Source organism: Rhinoderma darwinii, chromosome 5, assembly GCF_050947455.1.
Source record: "Rhinoderma darwinii isolate aRhiDar2 chromosome 5, aRhiDar2.hap1, whole genome shotgun sequence".
NCBI classification, from domain to species: domain Eukaryota; kingdom Metazoa; phylum Chordata; class Amphibia; order Anura; family Rhinodermatidae; genus Rhinoderma; species Rhinoderma darwinii.
Genome location: NC_134691.1, coordinates 331,013,345 through 331,034,276, shown reverse-complemented (window position 1 = coordinate 331,034,276; position 20,932 = coordinate 331,013,345). Strand labels below are relative to the sequence as shown.

At 43.3% G+C, this 20,932-nt stretch overlaps 1 protein-coding gene across 1 annotated transcript in view; it reads right to left on the bottom strand.

Moving 5' to 3' along the window:
• ASNS (asparagine synthetase (glutamine-hydrolyzing)) overlaps nucleotides 1-20,932 on the bottom strand; it is a 51,481-nt gene that overhangs the window by 10,077 nt on the left and 20,472 nt on the right. Inside the window, exons 5-11 of the mRNA XM_075827738.1 lie at nucleotides 20,548-20,649; nucleotides 18,463-18,590; nucleotides 12,337-12,463; nucleotides 6,389-6,495; nucleotides 5,055-5,155; nucleotides 4,230-4,311; nucleotides 3,989-4,144 (exon numbers count right to left, since the gene is read on the bottom strand). Coding sequence (XP_075683853.1) covers nucleotides 3,989-4,144; nucleotides 4,230-4,311; nucleotides 5,055-5,155; nucleotides 6,389-6,495; nucleotides 12,337-12,463; nucleotides 18,463-18,590; nucleotides 20,548-20,649 — 803 coding nt within the window. The remainder of the gene's footprint in view (nucleotides 1-3,988; nucleotides 4,145-4,229; nucleotides 4,312-5,054; nucleotides 5,156-6,388; nucleotides 6,496-12,336; nucleotides 12,464-18,462; nucleotides 18,591-20,547; nucleotides 20,650-20,932) is intronic.

Sequence of the window (20,932 nt, the reverse complement as noted above, 5' to 3'; positions counted from 1 at the left end):
CAACGTCCCCAAGTCTTCGAAGTGTTTATCTATGTAACAAAAGTGACATTTTAGATTATTTTGGGAGCTCTTGTGAGGGACATGAACATCTGACTCATTGGATGATGCAGAAGGCAACAAATGATAGTATCCGTAACAACGGGAGGATGGTTACAAGGAGGCATGACCTAACTGGTGAAAGAACAGCACAACATCACCCCCTGATGGATTTTTGAGAGAATACATCCCAGAAATTCATGAGAGAGACTGTGCACCATGCCAACTGATTTGCCATAAATGTTCTTAGAAGGTTGTCCCATAATCAACAAATATCCACAGAATAGGTGATAATTGTTTGACCCCACCGATCGTGAGAACTGAGGGGCGTGCAGTGTGGAGGAGCTTGGACAGTCGAGCATGCACCCACCACTCTAATTAATGTCTATTCGATTGACGGAAACAGACGAGCGCTGATAACTCTCAGGATGTCAATTGCGGTCTCAAGCTGTTTTTTTCTCCTGTAGGTAAACCTTTATATTACGCTACAGTAACCCTGCGATCAAATATGATCGTGGAACCCGGGCCTTAAAGAGGCTCTGTCACCCATTATAATGGTCTATCTTCTACATAATGTGATCGGCGCTGTAATGTAGATAACAACAGTGATTTTTATTTCGAAAAACGATCATTTTTGACAGAGTTATGACATATTTTAGATTTATGGTAATGAATTTCTTAATGCCCAACTGGGCATGTTTTAGCCTTGGCCAAGTGGGCATTGTGGAGAGAAGTTTATGACGCTGATGAATCAGTGACCAATCAGCGTCATACACTTCTCAACATTCATGTACTCAGCACATAGTGATCTTGCGAGATCACGCTTGTTGTCATTAACTCCCACACAAACGTTACCGAAGTGTCGGGATTGCGAATAGACATTGCGTCCTGGCTGGAGGTGATGTCTATTCACTCTCAAGACACTTCAGTAACTTTAATGTGTGAGTAAGTGACAGCGCAGCGTGCTCTTGCGAGATCACGCTGTGTGTGATTACAAATCGATATGAATGGAGAGAAGTGTATGACGCTGATTGGTCAGCGTCATACACTTCTCTTTACAATCCCCACTTGGGTTGTGGCTGTGTTTGGTACTGCAACCTTTCATTTGAGCTAGAAGGTGCACTGGAGATTAAAGGGTAACTAAACGTTCAACAAACTTCTGACATGTCATAGTGACATGTCAGAAGTTTTGATTGGTGGGGTTCAGAGCACGGAGACCCCCACCAATCACACTTGTGTGAGCACTGAGCCCCTTCGTTTCTGTTCAGCTTTTTCACACGAGCGCTTCTGCAGCTTCGTTTTAGCGATCGGTGGGGGTCTCAGTGCTCGGACCCCCACCAATCAAATCTTCTAACATATCACTACGACATGTTAGAAGTTTGTTGAACGTTTAGTTACCCTTTAGGGCACGGCCAGACGTGGCGGATTTCCTCCGCAACTGTCCGCATCAATGCCGCACAGAATCTGCGTTGCAGATTCTGCTGCGGATCTGCACAAAATGTGCAGAAAATTGATGCGGACTGGCCGCTGCGGACTGCAGGAAAAGTGCTTCTCTTCTCCCTATCAGTGCAGGATAGAGAGAAGGGACAGCACTTTCCCTAGTGAAAGTAAACGAATTTCATACTTACCGCCCGTTGTCTTGGTGACGCGTCCCTCTTTCGGCATCCAGCCCGACCTCCCTGGATGACGCACCAGTCCATGTGACCGCTGCAGCCTGTGCTTGGCCTGTGATTGGCTGCAGCCGTCACTTAGACTGAAACGTCATCCTGGGAGGCCGGACTGGAGACAGAAGCAGGGAGTTCTCGGTAAGTATGAACTTATATGTTTTTTACAGATACATGTATATTGAGATCGGTAGTCACTGTCCCGGGTGCAGAAACAGTTACTGCCGATCGCTTAACTCTTTCAGCACCCTGGACAGTGACTATTTACAGACGTCTCCTAGCAACGCTCCCGTCATTACGGGAGCCCCATTGACTTCCTCAGTCTGGCTGTAGACCTAGAAATACATAGGTCCAGCCAGAATGAAGAAATGTCATGGTAGTAAAAACAATACGCTCCGCAGCACACATAAGATCTGCGGACTTCATTGCGGAATTTTGACTCTCCATTGAAGTCAATGGAGAAATTCCGCCATGAGTCCGCCACTGCTCCGCAACAGACAGAGCATGCTGCGGACACCAAATTCCGCTACGCAGCCTATGCTCCGCAGCGGAATTTGACGCCTCGTCTAAACGAACACTGCTAAATTAAAGTGTAAGTCAATGGACAAACGGCACCGCTGCGGATTAACGCTGCGGAGTGTCCGCAGCGGAATTTAAGTGAAATTCCGCCACGTGTGAACCCGCCCTTAAGGTCAGGCCGGGGCTGTGTTCATTAGGAGTTCTTAAAGGGTTACACTAATCCCAATCTTGAAAAGTAGTTCAACACCTTTCTCCCTTTCCATATACTGTAGACCGAGCAAAGCAATTCATAGTCAATGTGTCATAAATGTACATATTTTCTCTGAAATTGCACATAATGTGACTTGTCTATATATTAGAAATAGTTATCTTAATAACGTTACTAGTTCTTCAGGCTCACCCTTTATTGAGGCTGATTTACTTGATATCTGAATGATGAGATTGTCCTTATACACACATAAGCTATTCTGAAGAAGCAGAGCTGCAGTGTAAAGCACGGGGGTCGGAAGTGCAGCAGCCTGAACCTATTATGAGGTGCAAATGGCAACTACATAACTGAACTAGTATATGTGTGTTTATTTGAACATAACAGTGAAGGGGGGTGATAGAGGAGGTCGCTGTGCAGGAACAGTACTCTGCAGCAGATGGTTTTCAAATAGTGGGGGTCATGAGCGCGGGAGGTTGTGCTAAAACCAGTGTGTACCCGCCCCGTTCTTTCTTAGATTACGCCTCAATGCCAGCATTATTTTATTTTCGTTCCTGTTATCCCTCAGTGACCGCGTGCCCCGCAAAGATGGTATCTACAGTGATAATGGCACCGAGGAATAACGCGAGGGATAACATGAACGAAAATAAAATAGGGCTGGCATTGAGGCGTAATCTAAGAAAGAACGGGGCAGGCATTGAGGAGGCTTTGAACCAATAGCATGCCTCGAATCCGGGTGTATGGCCAAAGTGAAGCGGAATCAAAATAGCTAAAATAATAATTTTTTTGGGCGCAATTAATAGTATTTCAAAGCCCAATGAACTTACTCTCAATGCGCATACTCTAAATATTGTAGGTTACTGCACATGCGTGAAAAATATAACTAGGTCGGAACGCGCAGGCGCAAGGGGAACAGAAGAAGCAAGAAGACCGGAACAGGAGCTCGTCCGGAAGTCAAGAGTGAAGAAGACCGAACAAGACGTCAGCGGAAGAGAACAGTTCAGACGGTGGTCACGTGACACTAGACGGAATTAGAAGATATCTGCAACTTTGAAACGGTAAGTATATTTAAAAAATACTTTAAATATTTAATTAGTATTGCTCGATCGTTTTTCAGAAGTGGACAACCCCTTTAAAGAAGACCTGTCGCCCCTCCTGACTTGTCTGTTTCAGTAAATTTGTGTATTCACCATAAAATAACAATTCTGGAGCATCTTTTCTTAGAACTCTGCATTGTGCCGTCCCTCTGTTATTCCTCCTAGAAATGTACGACTAAATTGAGAACTGGGCATTACCAGTTGGGGGGGGTGTCCCTACACAGACTGAGACTTTCCAATCAATGCTGACGGAGTGAGACTGTGTAGGACACGACCCTTTATCAAAGGAAATTGGTACACCCAGTTATCAATTTATTCATAAATTTCCAGGAGGAATAACAGAGGAATGGCACAATGAAGAGTTTTAAGAAAACATGTTGTAGAGTTGTTATTTCATGGGGAATACAGGTATTTACTAAAATAGACATGTCAGGAGGGGTAGCAACTCCTCTTTGAGACCCGTGTACCTGCAGTTCTATATGGTCCTGTAGGATGGAAAACCAGGATTTTTTTATAGATGTCAGTCCATCACTAAACGCTTCCTTAGGTCTCCACAGAATGTCTTTGGGCAGAAGGTTGGAGCTCTCGAAGGCTTCTCTCAAGAGGTATTTCTCCACGCCATTCTGTACAGAATTAAACCACAGTCATATCACGGGCGCCTCTCAAGGGTAACAAGCATTATGTAGATATCACAGCTGTATACCACACCTTGGGCATCCGCAGTTCAGGTGGCACAGAGAGGTAGTATGAAGTAAAGCGATGATCCAGGAAAGGCACTCGAAGTTCAAGCCTTTTACAAAGAAAAACAATTACAAAAATCTTTTTAGCGAGCTTCACCCGGACCGCCATTTTTATTGGTGAATTAATGTTATGGAAAAATACCCCAAATAACTTGAGTGCAAGCTAAATAGCAAGACTTGTGTCCCAACTATAATCTTCATTACCGCTCTGAGAATCTGCAATGTTCTGCAGGTGGATACATTTCTTGCAGATTAACATTGCTTTGTATTGTCTGAAGTACAATACCGCCATCTGCAGGATAAACTAGAGTACTACATGGCTCTAAACATATTGGACATACACTACATATGGTGAGGTGGCAGACTCAGAGGCATAGCTAAAGGGGGTGCAGAGGTAGCAGTCGCACCTGGTGCCTGAGTGGGCACAAATGCCCCTCTGCCACATACGAAGACACCAGTATTATAAATAACATTTGGTAGGTGGGGTCCCAGAAGTGGGATATTCCAACAAATACAATACATTTTTTATTAAAGGGGTTGTACAGAATTAGAAAAACATGGATGCGTTCTTCCAGAAACAGTGCCACACCAGTTTACAGGTTGTGTGTGGTATTGCAACTCAGCCCCGTTTACTTCAATAGGGCTGAGCTGCAATACCAGACACAGCTGTTGACAAATGTGGCGCTATTTTAGCAAGAAAGCAGCCCTGTATTTGTAATCTTGTACAGCCCCTTTAAGAATGTATTTCTATTATTTCTCCCAATGTCTCAGTGAACGCTCCTGTGGGGCTCACCCATGTGCAGCGGTTGTCCTGTCAGCACGAAGAACATCAAACATGTACAACTCTCTCAGCAAACGCTCGCTGTCTTCTGCGGCCTCTTCCGGAGAAGGAGCCTGTGAAAGGAATTTAAAAAAAAAGGTTATTACACAACTGCTTGAGCATTGTACAGCCCTGCCGGGACCTTCCTCCTCAATGACAAAACCACAGAACTACAATGGACTGCACTCCTGGGCGAGGGGTCGAGGCCATTCCTGCACAATGCAGGCGCCGCTTATCTCTCTCTGTACATGTCTTACTCCACCCTACAGGAAGCAGAAGGGGCGTGGCAATGGGAGGGCTCTGACACTGACTGACAGGGACATGAAGACAAAGGGGAGGAGGTGGATGCGATTATCTGATCACACAGATTCGTAGGCTGAGAAGACCGGGAGACTAGCTGGCATAGGTATTTTTAAGCCTATATTCACACATATCTGCCCTGGTCGCCACAGGGAATTCCAGCCGGAATGTCCGCTGCAGAAAACTGCACATAGAAAAAAATACTTACCCACTGACGTCCTGCAGCCCGGCCTCCTGGGATAAATTTTTATCCCATGTGGCCGCTGCGGCCTGTGATTGGCAGCGGCGTTCACATGGGATAAAATGTCATCTCAGGAGGCCGGCCTGGACGAAGAAGCACAGAAATCTGGGTAAGTATAAGATTTTTTTTCTGAGTTGCGATTTTTGCCGCGGAATCGCAGCTTTTCGCCACAAAAATCGCAACATCTGCTATTTGTTGCGGGTTTTACCTCCCCATTGAATTCAAATCGGGAAGAAAGAACTGCTGAGGGTTCACTTTAAGACCTCGTTCAGATTAGCGTCGGGTTCCGTTAGACCTTTCCGTCGGAGGAACCCATGAATGGAAAGGCAAACAGAAACCATAGCTTCCGTCTGTATTACCATTTATTTCCATGGTAATGCTCCCGTTGCAAATGGTTTCCGTTCCATAAGGTTTCCAGTTTTTTAGGGGAAACAATAGCATAGTCAACTACGCTATTGTTTCTCATTAAAAAAAAACGGAACCGGTGAATGGAACCCGACGCAGAAAAATGAGAGCTGGAATCTGATTGGCTGCTTTGGGCAACTGTTCTATTTTTCCCCTGTGCTCATTTAAAAAATCTCCTCCATGTAACCTCCCTCCATTCTCTCTCTCTGCACAAAGCAGAATAATATTTCGCCACATCTCTTCAACTGTGGAACAACCGGCTTTGAACCTCCCAGCGCAAAAAAAAAAAAAATCTGTAATGGATTAAAAGTTATTCTGATTAGGAAAAATTATAAAAATTGTAGAAAGGAAAAAAATTAACCTTGTGGAAGTAGATATAGCCCTGGGTGAGCTCGTCGGAGCCTTCGCCGGAAAATATCACCACGCTGTTCGTCTTATTTCTTATGTACTTGGAAATTAGATACATCCCTAAAAGAAATACAAAACGTATTTTTATTATTATTATTATTATTATTATTATTAGTTATTGTATTCATTGCTTTTTTGATCTGCAGGCTGTCAATGCATGCTGGGAGTTGTAGTTTTGCAACATCTGGAGAGGCTGAGAGCCACGCCTGCTGACCACTACTATACAGACAGTTACCAGAAATATAATAGAGTATAATATAAATTTATGCCCTAAGAAGTACCTGAAAAAAAACTCACAGCTCCCATAATAGGGTAATTTGTAATAAAAAAAATAAAAATAAAAAGCTGAAGCCAATATTTTAGGGTTAATGGGTATAAAACTTCATAGGAAGGTAATTTCCCAAGTCAGTCATGTGACGTGATATTACAATGGACCCACCATCGCTAGTCATCACACTGGAGCATGGAGGACCAGCGGCGGAGGACCAGCGGCGGAGGACCACCGGCAGGGGAGCAGCGAGCAATTTTGAGAATAAGAATATTACAGCTTTTTGCTACATTATTTGAGGTTTGGCGGGAGTTTTGTAGTACCGGGCAATTACCGGAAAGCTCTTTCTAGATGTAAATGGAACATGGAAGAATGTAATGACTTGAAAAAATTTAACGAGCGCTAGACAGGGCATGAAGGATGAGGGACCACACAGGGGCAGAGCTATAGGGGGCGAAGTGGTAGCCATTGCACATGGGCATTGGTTTCTGAGTTGCCCAAAAGCCCCTGTGCCACATAAGAAGACACCGGTATTATAAATTGCACATGGTTGTTAAGGGGCCTGTAACAAGTTTTGCATTGGGGCCATTAGCTTCAAGTTACTCCTCTGGGCCCAGACAATGCCCAGTTTGCCCCTGGTAGAATTATCTTTCTATAGAGTGATATGTGGCAGATCTGTGCTGTGGACCTACAGCTAGTACATTGTGCACTTAGACTTCTAGAATGCTAGAAGATCTAACGGATTAATTCTGCCGGCCCCTGAAGATTTACAGCAAATATATAAAGTAAAGAAACGCGTAGGGCCGGTATTTGGTAGCCATACCGACAAGTGTGCTCCAATAGCACAGGAGCTATTCACTCTGCACTTGGTCCAGATGATCAGGATTGTAGTGTATACAGATAGAACCCAGTGCTGACGCTTTCACAAGTGGGGTTACCGGTCCCTACATGGACCAATAATATTGTGTGTATATATATATATATATATAAACCTACAAAAAGTAATATACAAAATATAAAAATCTATAAAATAATACAAATAATAAACAAGTTAGATATGTAACATACAATATTGTCTACCAAATCACTTTAATTAATTAGTGTCAATGTAAAGTGTGAAAGCGCTAGACAAATGATTATTGATACATTTGTATCCCATTCAGTTCATGCCGATATACTGATCGAATCAAACATCAACGGTTACGTGGTAACCGGCAACAAATATATCCCTAATGGGTAAAAGACTCAGTGAGAAATAAATTATATGTTCGAAGGAAAATTAACAGGAAATTAATATAACGAACAGTGACAGAACCTATAGCTAGAGGGTCACTATTCACTAGAGGGTGTTAAAGGGGTTGTCTGGCTTCTGACACCTGATGACCTTTCCACCGGATAGGTCATCAGTATGTCATCAGTGCAGGTCCGACATCCGGACCTCGCACCGATAAGCCGCTCCTGGTGGCCTGCGGGCACCGGATGTTGTGGTGCTTAACGCTATGGACGGAGGCCGGAAGCAGTTGGCTCCGACCATTGCATAGCGGCCGTGCTGCAGAACTGCAGGTCCGCTCCTATTTACTTGAATACAGTACTGCAGCTCGGCCGCTATTCCGTCACCGGAGCTAACTACTTCCAGCATGTATGTCCGATGCACGGAGGCACCAGAGCAGCTGATCTGTGCGGGGCCCGTGTGTCGGACCCCCACAGATCATTTACTGATCACCTATCCGGTGGATAGGTCATCAGTTGTCAGAACCTGTAAAACCCCTTTAAAGAAGCAACTTCTTTTCATTTTTATTTATTTGATTTGGTTTTTTTTAGGTCATTTTAGTTAGAAAATATAAGAAATGCCCTAAAAGTCAAGATCCATTTTTTGTTCTTTTCATCTAAACATGTCCAAAATTCTGCACAAAATTCTCACACTTGGCTCCCCATCTCCATGATCTTATTTCACAGGTTGCATTTTGGGCGTGTACATATGCGCGCATGTACACGTATATGAAGTGAGCATGTATATGTGCGATCATGTATGTAACTGTGCTCATGCCGTCACTATGCATATGTGTGCATGTAAATATCAGGTCTGCACAGATGTATATAGTGACTACACATATCTGTGTGCTTGTATAAAGTGATTGGTTATATTTGCACTTATTGTATGTTTATGTTCTGTTTATAATAGCGGTTTTTGGGCACTGAAGGTGGTATTATATGGGCACTGGGTGGCAATATTATATAAAGCAGAGGTTACTGAGTCAATAATCGATCTGTGGGTAGTGGCCTTTCAATAGTTTGCCATGGGGCACAGTATATTTTTTATATGCCTCCGTGTGTGCCTGAGATCTACTGCATTGCTCTGTCTTATACCTCACTGTCTGTTTTTTACATAAGAAAGTTCAAAACAGCAATTTTTGTAAAAAATTTGCAATAAAATATATTTTTTTGCTTTGTTGGCCCCAGAGATCTTCAAGGTTCTTTTTTCTTTTTATCCAAGCCAGAAAGAACAAAGCAAAGGTAAAAGTATAAGCTGTTCCCAGTTTACTACTGTATGTTAACGCTTGTGGGTCATGGAAGATGATGATATTTTTCATTTATAACACTTCAATCTAAAAAGTGTTTGGAACAAAAGGTAAAGAAATTTGGTTTATCTGACGAGTCCTTGATTCCTTAAAAATAAAGAATAAATATATATTTTTAGCTTGAAGAACAGTAATGAGACGAGGCATCGAAACGTACAGCTAGAGGGTCACTTTTCAATGGAGGGTGTTACAGAAGAGGCTTCTTTTTTTTTCTTTATAGTGGTCAGAGCTCTGTTTGTCTGTTACAGAGCTCAAAATCCCCTGCATAGCAATGAGTTAAATATTTAAATTCTGTCTGTCTGAAGCCACCACTAGGGGGAGCTCAGGAGCTTATTGCATACAGCTCACATTAAACTCAATTATAAAACAGTATTCAGTAAGCTCCTCAACTCCCTCTAATGGTGGATGGTGGCAGCCAGGATTTTATCATGTAATTCTATCTCTACAGGGAATTTGGAGCTCTGTATCAGGAATATGGAGCTCCAGCCACAAAAAAAGGAAAATTTAGGAAATTATTCAGCACAGAATTTTGAACCTAAAAATGACATAATGATGATGATGATGATGATGATGATGATGATGAAAGGTGGACATTTCGTTAATGTGAAGTTACAACTTTGATAAATATACTGTAGGATCTATAGTTAGCAAGATCCAGCATTTTGGTAATATAGCTTCACCACTTTTTTGCTGTCCTCATTTATTTTTTAGTTTGTCTTAGGCTTCGTTCACATCTGCGCTAGGGTCCCGTTCCGACGTTCCATTGGAGCTTTCTGTCAGATCGGAACACTGACTGACACAAACGGAAACCAAAAAAAGTTTCAGTTTTCATCACCATTGATGTAAAGGATCTGCCAGGCACAGCTTCGGGGTTAACGCCCATAGATAATCAGTCTGCACCTGCTTCTATGTCTATGAGACTGACTCCTTCTTCCACCACTCAGGGTGGCAGGCTTAGGAGTGGGAGAACCTATCACAGCCTGGCAAGATGGAGATAGCTCCCGCCCACTGTCTATTTATACCTGCCTTTCCTGTTCCTCCTTTGCTTGTGATTCTTCTTGTTTTGTTTACTGGCCCTGCTGCAGCTTCTTTAACCATTTGACCCTGCTTCATATCGACCCTGGCTTACTGACTACTCTCCTGCTCTGCGTTTGGTACCTCGTACACTCCTGGTTTGACTCGGCTTGTTCTCTACTCTCCTGCTCTGTGTTTGGTACCTCGTACACTCCTGGTTTGACTCGGCTTGTTTACTACTCTTGTTGCTCACGTGTTGCCGTGGGCAACTGCCCCTTTTCCCCTTGCTTCTGTGTACCCTTGTCTGTTTGTCTGTCGTGCACTTATTGAGTGTAGGGACCGTCGCCCAGTTGTACCCCGTCGCCTAGGGCGGGTCGTTGCAAGTAGGCAGGGACTGAGTGGCGGGTAGATTAGGGCTCACTTGTCTGTCTCCCTACCCCCGTCATTACAATTGATTTCAAAGGTGATGGATCCTGTGCTAATGGTTTCCATTGTGCAAGAGTTCCATTTTGAAGGGATGAATAGCGTAGTTGACTGCGCTATTCATTCATGTTTATTTTAGGAATAAGAGTAGGGGCACAGCTAGGCGGACAAGGCTTTTTTATTTCTTAGGGTTTTTTTGTCTTTATTCCTTTTACACATTTATTTTTTATTTTTAGTTATTTAAAAAAAAAAAATCCTGGGCCTGGAGGAAGCTGGAATACCATTATGTGTTTCCTACCAGAATTCCTCTGTATGTAGAACGGGTCTCATTGCAGAACATAGCACTCACTTTAAACACTATTTTGTGCAGGGATCATTTACGGTCCCTGTCACTTCAGAAGGATCTAACACAGCGTCAGCCCGGTCGCTTTAATTGCAGAGGATTATGCCGCGCGATTTTCCATTAAGGAGGACCACGTACTTTTATATTGATGCAGTATGAGGTCTATCCTACAGCGGCGTAAATAGCCAGTTTGGTGACGTGAGAGGGTTAAGCGGTTTCCCAGTGTTACGTAAATAAAATGTAATCACTCTATAATAAAAAGTTCTGCAAATTTTTTATATACTTTGTGTTTCAATTAATTGCACCAGTCTGGATAATTCTCTCGAACCCCTACTCCCATTACCAGCCATCTCTCTTACTGTTCTTTTAACCCTGTTTTTATAAAAAATACTATTTCTGTGACTACACGTGGCTTAAAGGGATTGTCCAGTTTAGAAAACCCATTTTCATACACTGTATTAAGGAATTCTGAGGTAATGGGGGGGGGGGGTCCACTGTTCAGGAACCTCATCTCTTGGTCAGAGTGGAGAACGGTTACAAAGAACAGGGGCGTAGTTATAGCCGGGCCTCTGGCCTTGGGCCGTGCCCCTCGATTGAGCATGAAACAAAAAATCATTTAGTCACCTCTTCTCTTGTCCACAGGCTGCCACTTCAAGCCACGGCGCATACAAGGTCCTGATGTTGGGCAGTGCCAGGACATTATATTGTGTCCTGCATTGCATATAATGTCCTGACACTGCCCGGCAGCCTGCGGGGATCTGGGGAAGGCCTCGTTCCCCTCCAGGCCCAGTCACACCCCCTGCGACCACATTTATTATGTTGCTGTCAATGAGTGTTTCTCTCTCTGGAGGACCGGTCCTGTCCTGCATTACACCAACAACCCATTGATATGAATGGGCACAATGTAATGCTTAATTTCTCCTGTGGTGGCGCTGCAGGGAAATTAAACACTGCCAGCTTTCGACACAGCTTACAGCTGATCGCTGCGGGTCACAGGGGGACACTTTGTAATCTGCTTATTGACTTGGGACCTTTCTAACAAGTAGGGATTGTCAAAATTGTAGAACCCCTTTAAGTTTGTCCGTCAATGTCTGATTGTTGAACTTCAGAACATCCCCTATTTAACGGAGTGAAGGGGCTAAGGTGCTTCAGCGATCGACATGGACCCTTAAATGCCTTTTCAAGCATAGTGGTGCGTCCGCACGTGCTGCTTTGCCCGATACCTCAGTTCTGCTTATTCACGTAGATTTAAATCGCCATCGAGTATTTCTTACCGACAGAGGCTCTCACTGTTGTGATGTCATAGGTTTCTAGTGTAAAGATGACCTCATCCACCGCCTGTATCCCCTCTTCAGCATCAAAAATAATTTCATGATGTTCACTGCCAATATGATTGGCAACCTGGAATGGTGATGCAGTATAAAGAGTGGGTATCTGTACATATTGCATGGCATATATGAAATGGCAATGACAACTTTGCAATAGTAGAAAATGTGACGTGTAAAGATCCACCCCGGTCTGGCTGGTATATCAAAAATTTTGAGTATTGGGACACTGGTCTGGAAAGCAGCTACAATGACAAATATTTGATGGGAGTGATTTTCCATTTATAGATCAAAGATTAATTTGCATTGGAACAAATGCATGATAACGTGTCATCTAGGGTGATGTCAGCAGAAAATCTGATCATGTGACTAGTGTTAATGACCAATGGACGGCTTCCTAGACAAGACATTACCCCAGCTGTATTGCTTATGTATGATGGGGGGTGTCCTACACAGCGCCAGACACAGTGTACCCTATAAAGTGCCAGACACAGTGTACCCTATAAAGTGCCAGACACAGTGTAGCCTATAAAGTGCCAGACACAGTGTATCCTATAAAGTGCCAGACACAGTGTATCCTATAAAGTGCCAGACACAGTGTACCCTATAAAGTGCCAGACACAGTGTACCCTATAAAGTGCCAGACACAGTGTACCCTATAAAGTGCCAGACACAGTGTACCCTATAAAGTGCCAGACACAGTGTACCCTATAAAGTGCCAGACACAGTGTAGCCAATAAAGTGCCAGACACAGTGTAGCCAATAAAGTGCCAGACACAGTGTACCCTATAAAGTGCCAGACACAGTGTATCCTATAAAGTGCCAGACACAGTGTATCCTATAAAGTGCAAGACACAGTGTACCCTATAAAGTGCCAGACACAGTGTACCCTATAAAGTGCCAGACACAGTGTAGCCTATAAAGTGCCAGACACAGTGTAGCCTATAAAGTGCCAGACACAATGTATCCTATAAAGTGCCAGACACAGTGTATCCTATAAAGTGCAAGACACAGTGTACCCTATAAAGTGCCAGACACAGTGTATCCTATAAAGTGCAAGACACAGTGTACCCTATAAAGTGCCAGACACAGTGTACCCTATAAAGTGCCAGACACAGTGTACCCTATAAAGTGCCAGACACAGTGTATCCTATAAAGTGCCAGACACAGTGTACCCTATAAAGTGCCAGACACAGTGTACCCTATAAAGTGCCAGACACAGTGTACCCTATAAAGTGCCAGACACAGTGTATCCTATAAAGTGCCAGACACAGTGTATCCTATAAAGTGCCAGACACAGTGTATCCTATAAAGTGCCAGACACAGTGTATCCTATAAAATGCAAGACACAGTGTAGCCTATAAAGTGCAAGACACAGTGTATCCTATAAAGTGCAAGACACAGTGTATCCTATAAAATGCAAGACACAGTGTAGCCTATAAAGTGCCAGACACAGTGTACCCTATAAAGTGCCAGACACAGTGTACCCTATAAAATGCCAGACACAGTGTATCCTATAAAGTGCAAGACACAGTGTATCCTATAAAGTGCCAGACACAGTGTATCCTATAAAATGCCAGACACAGTGTATCCTATAAAGTGCAAGACACAGTGTATCCTATAAAGTGCCAGACACAGTGTATCCTATAAAATGCCAGACACAGTGTACCCTATAAAGTGCCAGACACAGTATATCCTATAAAGTGCCAAACACAGTGTATCCTATAAAGTGCAAGACACAGTGTATCCTATAAAGTGCAAGACACAGTGTATCCTATAAAGTACCAGTCATAGTGTATCCTATAAACTGCCAGACACAGTGTATCCTATAAAGTGCCAGCCACAATGTATCCTATAAACTGCCAGACACAGTGTATCCTATAAAGTACCAGACACAGTGTATCCTATAAAGTGCCAGACACAGTGTATCCTATAAAGTGCCAGACACAATGTATCCTATAAACTGCCAGACACAGTGTATCCTATAAAGTACCAGACACAGTGTATCCTATAAAGTGCCAGACACAGTGTATCCTATAAAGTGCCAGACACAATGTATCCTATAAAGTGCCAGGCACAGTGTATCCTATAAAGTGCCAGACACAGTGTATCCTATAAAGTGCCAGACACAGTGTATCCTATAAAGTGCCAGACACAATGTATCCTATAAAGTGCCAGGCACAGTGTATCCTATAAAGTGCCAGACACAGTGTATCCTATAAAGTGCCAGACACAGTGTATCCTATAAAGTGCCAGACACAGTGTAGCCTATAAAGTGCAAGACACAGTGTATCCTATAAAGTGCCAGACACAGTGTATCCTATAAACTGCCAGACACAGTGTATCCTATAAAATGCCAGACACAGTGTATCCTATAAAGTGCCAGACACAGTGTATCCTATAAAGTGCCAGACACAGTGTAGCCTATAAAGTGCAAGACACAGTGTATCCTATAAACTGCCAGACACAGTGTATCCTATAAAATGCCAGACACAGTGTAGCCTATAAAGTGCAAGACACAGTGTATCCTATAAAGTGCCAGACACAGTGTATCCTATAAACTGCCAGACACAGTGTACCCTATAAAGTGCCAGACACAATGTATCCTATAAAGTGCAAGACACAGTGTACCCTATAAAGTGCCAGACACAGTGTACCCTATAAAGTGCCAGACACAGTGTACCCTATAAAGTGCCAGACACAGTGTAGCCTATAAAGTGCAAGACACAGTGTATCCTATAAAGTGCCAGACACAGTGTATCCTATAAACTGCCAGACACAGTGTACCCTATAAAGTGCCAGACACAATGTATCCTATAAAGTGCAAGACACAGTGTACCCTATAAGGTGCCAGACACAGTGTACCCTATAAAGTGCCAGACACAGTGTACCCTATAAAGTGCCAGACACAGTGTACCCTATAAAGTGCCAGACACAGTGTATCCTATAAAGTGCAAGACACAGTGTATCCTATAAAGTGCAAGATACAGTGCGTCCTATTTAATGCCAGACACAGTGTACCCTATATAATGCCAGAGACAGTGTACCCTATATAGTGCCAGACACAGTGTACCCTATATAATGCCAGAGACAGTGTACCCTATAAAGTGCCAGACACAGTGTATCCTATAAAGTGCAAGACACAGTGTACCCTATAAAGTGCCAGACACAGTGTACCCTATAAAGTGCCAGACACAGTGTACCCTATAAAGTGCCAGACACAGTGTATCCTATAAAGTGCCAGACACAGTGTACCCTATAAAGTGCCAGACACAGTGTACCCTATAAAGTGCCAGACACAGTGTACCCTATAAAGTGCCAGACACAGTGTATCCTATAAAGTGCCAGACACAGTGTATCCTATAAAGTGCCAGACACAGTGTATCCTATAAAGTGCCAGACACAGTGTATCCTATAAAATGCAAGACACAGTGTAGCCTATAAAGTGCAAGACACAGTGTATCCTATAAAGTGCAAGACACAGTGTAGCCTATAAAGTGCAAGACACAGTGTAGCCTATAAAGTGCCAGACACAGTGTACCCTATAAAGTGCCAGACACAGTGTACCCTATAAAATGCCAGACACAGTGTATCCTATAAAGTGCAAGACACAGTGTATCCTATAAAGTGCCAGACACAGTGTATCCTATAAAATGCCAGACACAGTGTATCCTATAAAGTGCAAGACACAGTGTATCCTATAAAGTGCCAGACACAGTGTATCCTATAAAATGCCAGACACAGTGTACCCTATAAAGTGCCAGACACAGTATATCCTATAAAGTGCCAAACACAGTGTATCCTATAAAGTGCAAGACACAGTGTATCCTATAAAGTGCAAGACACAGTGTATCCTATAAAGTACCAGTCATAGTGTATCCTATAAACTGCCAGACACAGTGTATCCTATAAAGTGCCAGCCACAATGTATCCTATAAACTGCCAGACACAGTGTATCCTATAAAGTACCAGACACAGTGTATCCTATAAAGTGCCAGACACAGTGTATCCTATAAAGTGCCAGACACAATGTATCCTATAAACTGCCAGACACAGTGTATCCTATAAAGTACCAGACACAGTGTATCCTATAAAGTGCCAGACACAGTGTATCCTATAAAGTGCCAGACACAATGTATCCTATAAAGTGCCAGGCACAGTGTATCCTATAAAGTGCCAGACACAGTGTATCCTATAAAGTGCCAGACACAGTGTATCCTATAAAGTGCCAGACACAATGTATCCTATAAAGTGCCAGGCACAGTGTATCCTATAAAGTGCCAGACACAGTGTATCCTATAAAGTGCCAGACACAGTGTATCCTATAAAGTGCCAGACACAGTGTAGCCTATAAAGTGCAAGACACAGTGTATCCTATAAAGTGCCAGACACAGTGTATCCTATAAACTGCCAGACACAGTGTATCCTATAAAATGCCAGACACAGTGTATCCTATAAAGTGCCAGACACAGTGTATCCTATAAAGTGCCAGACACAGTGTAGCCTATAAAGTGCAAGACACAGTGTATCCTATAAACTGCCAGACACAGTGTATCCTATAAAATGCCAGACACAGTGTAGCCTATAAAGTGCAAGACACAGTGTATCCTATAAAGTGCCAGACACAGTGTATCCTATAAACTGCCAGACACAGTGTACCCTATAAAGTGCCAGACACAGTGTACCCTATAAAGTGCCAGACACAATGTATCCTATAAAGTGCAAGACACAGTGTACCCTATAAAGTGCCAGACACAGTGTACCCTATAAAGTGCCAGACACAGTGTACCCTATAAAGTGCCAGACACAGTGTATCCTATAAAGTGCAAGACACAGTGTACCCTATAAGGTGCCAGACACAGTGTACCCTATAAAGTGCCAGACACAGTGTACCCTATAAAGTGCCAGACACAGTGTACCCTATAAAGTGCCAGACACAGTGTATCCTATAAAGTGCAAGACACAGTGTATCCTATAAAGTGCAAGATACAGTGCGTCCTATTTAATGCCAGACACAGTGTACCCTATATAATGCCAGAGACAGTGTACCCTATATAGTGCCAGACACAGTGTACCCTATATAATGCCAGAGACAGTGTACCCTATATAGTGCCAGACACAGTGTACCCTAAATAGTGCCAGACACATTGTATCCTAAATAGTGCCAGACACAGTGTACCCTATATAGTGCCAGACACAGTACACCCCATAAAGCGACAGACACAGATTGCCCTATATAATGCCAGACAGTGTACCCTATATAGTTCCAGACACAGTGTACCCTATTTAGTGCTAGACACAGTGTGCCCACATACAGTATCAGCCATAGAATAGTCTCATACAGTGCCAGACAGTTTGCCCACATACAGAACAAGCCACAATGTGCCCCACTCAATGCCAACCACAGTGTGTCCCACGCAGTGCCAGTGAATGTTTCCCCATACAGTAGTGGACAATATATGCCCACATACAGTACCAGCCATACTGTGCCCACATACAGTACCAGGGACAGTGTGCAGACATACAGAGCCAGACACAGTCTGCCCCTATACAGCACAAGACACAATGCATCTCCGTGCTTACCCAGGGTAAAACTAAAAGTAGCCAGTATTGTTTAACAGTGTGTGGTGGTAAAAGTATTATTTGGGAATTGAATTATGTGGGAACCATATGGCAGTATTATGTGGTCTCTTTTTGGGAGCATTATTTGGGCACTACATAGTGATATTATGTGGGCTGTATATGGCAGTATTATGTCAGCTGTATATGGTAGTATTATCTTGGCACTATATGGCGATATTATGTGGGCTGTATATGGCAGTATTAACCTGCTACTACATTACAAGATGTACAATAATTGCTGTCTGAAAATGGCGAGCGGAGGGGCTCATTTTGTTTGTTGCCCAGAGACCAATTTTCTATAAAAGGGCTGCATTCGAAAAACATATAGTTGAGGGACACATAGGTTGGACTATAGTTTTATATCCACCCCCTTTTACCTCATTATGTACATTGATTGACATCTCTAGATACCAGTTCTCTGTCTCTATCATTAAACATATCACATTGTGGTACCTTCCTAGCAGCTTGTAAATCAGGGCTATCTTCCATTCCAATTGCAAATGTCTGCAAAGGATAAGGTAAATTGCCTCCTTTCATCAGCTTGAGGAGAGTTGCAGCAACCAAGCTGGAGTCCAGACCACCTGAGAACACAAATATGTGTATCACACCGAGTTGTGGTGCCAACTTTATTTTCATGGGGCACATTCATAAAAACTGGCATAAGAGCACCAAAGTTCAGAAGCTACTGATTCTCCTTGAGGAGATCCAGCTTGTAGGGCAATGCTTCCTGGGAAACAGTATGCAAAATAGCTCTCCCCTAGAAGGAAGAAAACTGTCTCTCTAGTGCCACCTATAGGTAGCTATCCAATGTCCAACCCCTAACAGCTCTATAAGGGGTTGGACACTGACTTACAGGGAAGCTACCTATAGGTGGCACTAGAGAGACAATTTTCTTCCATCTGGAGGAGAGCTATTTTGTATTATACATGACAGTGATGTTCCAGATGCCCCTCATGATGACAGTCAAAGGGAACCTGAGTAAACACAACCACAGAATTAGTACTGCATGTACTTAAAGGGGCTTACCCACAAGTAACATTTATCACCAGCGCTCAGCTATCTCCAGCAGTCCCATAGACAGGGAATGGAGCGGTGACCGAGCATGTGCAGTACCACTCCCTTCACATAATGTAGAGGAATGAGGAAGCTCACTCTAAGTTTGGATCCCTGTGGATCTTGTGCATTTTGAGAAAACCCCTTTAACCCCTTCCCCCTGCTGGCATTCTGGGCCCTAATGTCCAAGCCATTTTTTAGATTTTTCCATTGTCACATTCGAAGAGCTGTAACTTTTTTATTTTTGCGTCGGCATAGCTGTATAAGGTCTTGTTTTTTGCGGGACGACTTGCAGTTTTTATTGGTACCATTTGAGAGTAGATGCGACTTTTTGATCACTTTCTATCACATTTTTTTTAAGTCAGGATTAACAGAAAACAGCAATTTTTCCATTGTTTTTTATTTTATTTTTTACGACGTTCACCGTGCGGGTTAAATAATGTAACAGCTTTATAGTCGGGGTCGTTACGGACGCGGCGATACCAAATATGTGTAACTTTTTTGCTTTATTGTAGTTTTTTTTAATAGTAAAGCATTTTGTAAGGGGAAAAGCTGGGTTTTTCATTTTTTTTTTTTTCACTTTTTTTTTTAATTAACTTTATTAAACTTTTTTTACTTTTTTACTAGTCCCACTAGGGGACTTCCCTATCCTCCGATCGCTATTATAATACACTGCAATACTTTTGTATTGCAGTGTATTACTGCCTGTCCGTTTAAAACGGACAGGCATCTGCTAGGTCATGCCTGCGGCATGATCTAGCAGGCATTCGCTGCAGGCAGACCTGGGGGTCTTTATTAGACCCCCGGCTGCCATAGAAGACAGACACTCGGCGATCATATCGCCGGGTGTCGGTGGGAGAGAGAGGGAGCTCCCTCCCTCCCTCTCTGCAAAACCATTCAGATGCGGTGCTCGCTATTGTGCACCGCATCTGAAGGGTTAAACGGGTGAGATCGATACTAATATCGATCTCACCCGGCAGAGCAGGGACGCCCCCAGCCCTCAGCTGCTTCTGGCAGCTGAGAGCAGGGAGATTTCACGGCTCCCTGCTCTGTTTACTTTATTCTAATGCAGCGACGTAGTTTGGCGGCGCTCTAGAATAAAGCCCACTAATGACCGCCGTAAAAAGACGTATCGGCGGTCATTAAGGGGTTAAGGAACCCAACCCTAGAAGGGAGCAAATACGGTTCATGCCACTGTCTATGTTATACCGCCACGTTACCTACATGTGCAACATTGTAAAATAGTACTGTATTCTAAAACAGGATCCCTTCAGTCCTATTCTTATTATGATGATGCATACGTCACGGCACAATGAATAGGAATAAATTATAATCATATAATAAATGAGATCCTGCCCTATGCTGATACCGCTGACTACGTAAGATAAATGTGTGTGAGAAACAGAAAAACCTCCCCGAACTCAAGACAAAGTGAGCAGCCGAAAACAGAGGAAAACTTATGGGATTTGTCCAAAAGTAAAGTACCTGACAACAGGCAACCGATCCTTCTGTGCGCCATTAACCGCTTTTTGACCGCATTCTCAAACAGGAGGCAAATGTTTCTTTTAATCGTTTCATGATCCTTTCCTGATGACAAAAGAACGGGAGCAGAGTGAGAGAGGCAGATAGACACAGACGCTGCAGCTGCTCATAGTTCTGGATTCACAGCTACACTGCTCATTACTGCTGTATAATCTTCTCCATGCTGCTGCAGCTTCTACATATGTGTGATAGATACAGATAGGAGGGAAGGATTCTCCTCTTCTAAGTGTGCAGTGTATGGCAGACATGATAACCGTTAGGCTCCATCCAGTATCTCAGAGAAAACTGAGCATTAGGGATAGAGCCTGCAGAGGGGACAACCGCTAAA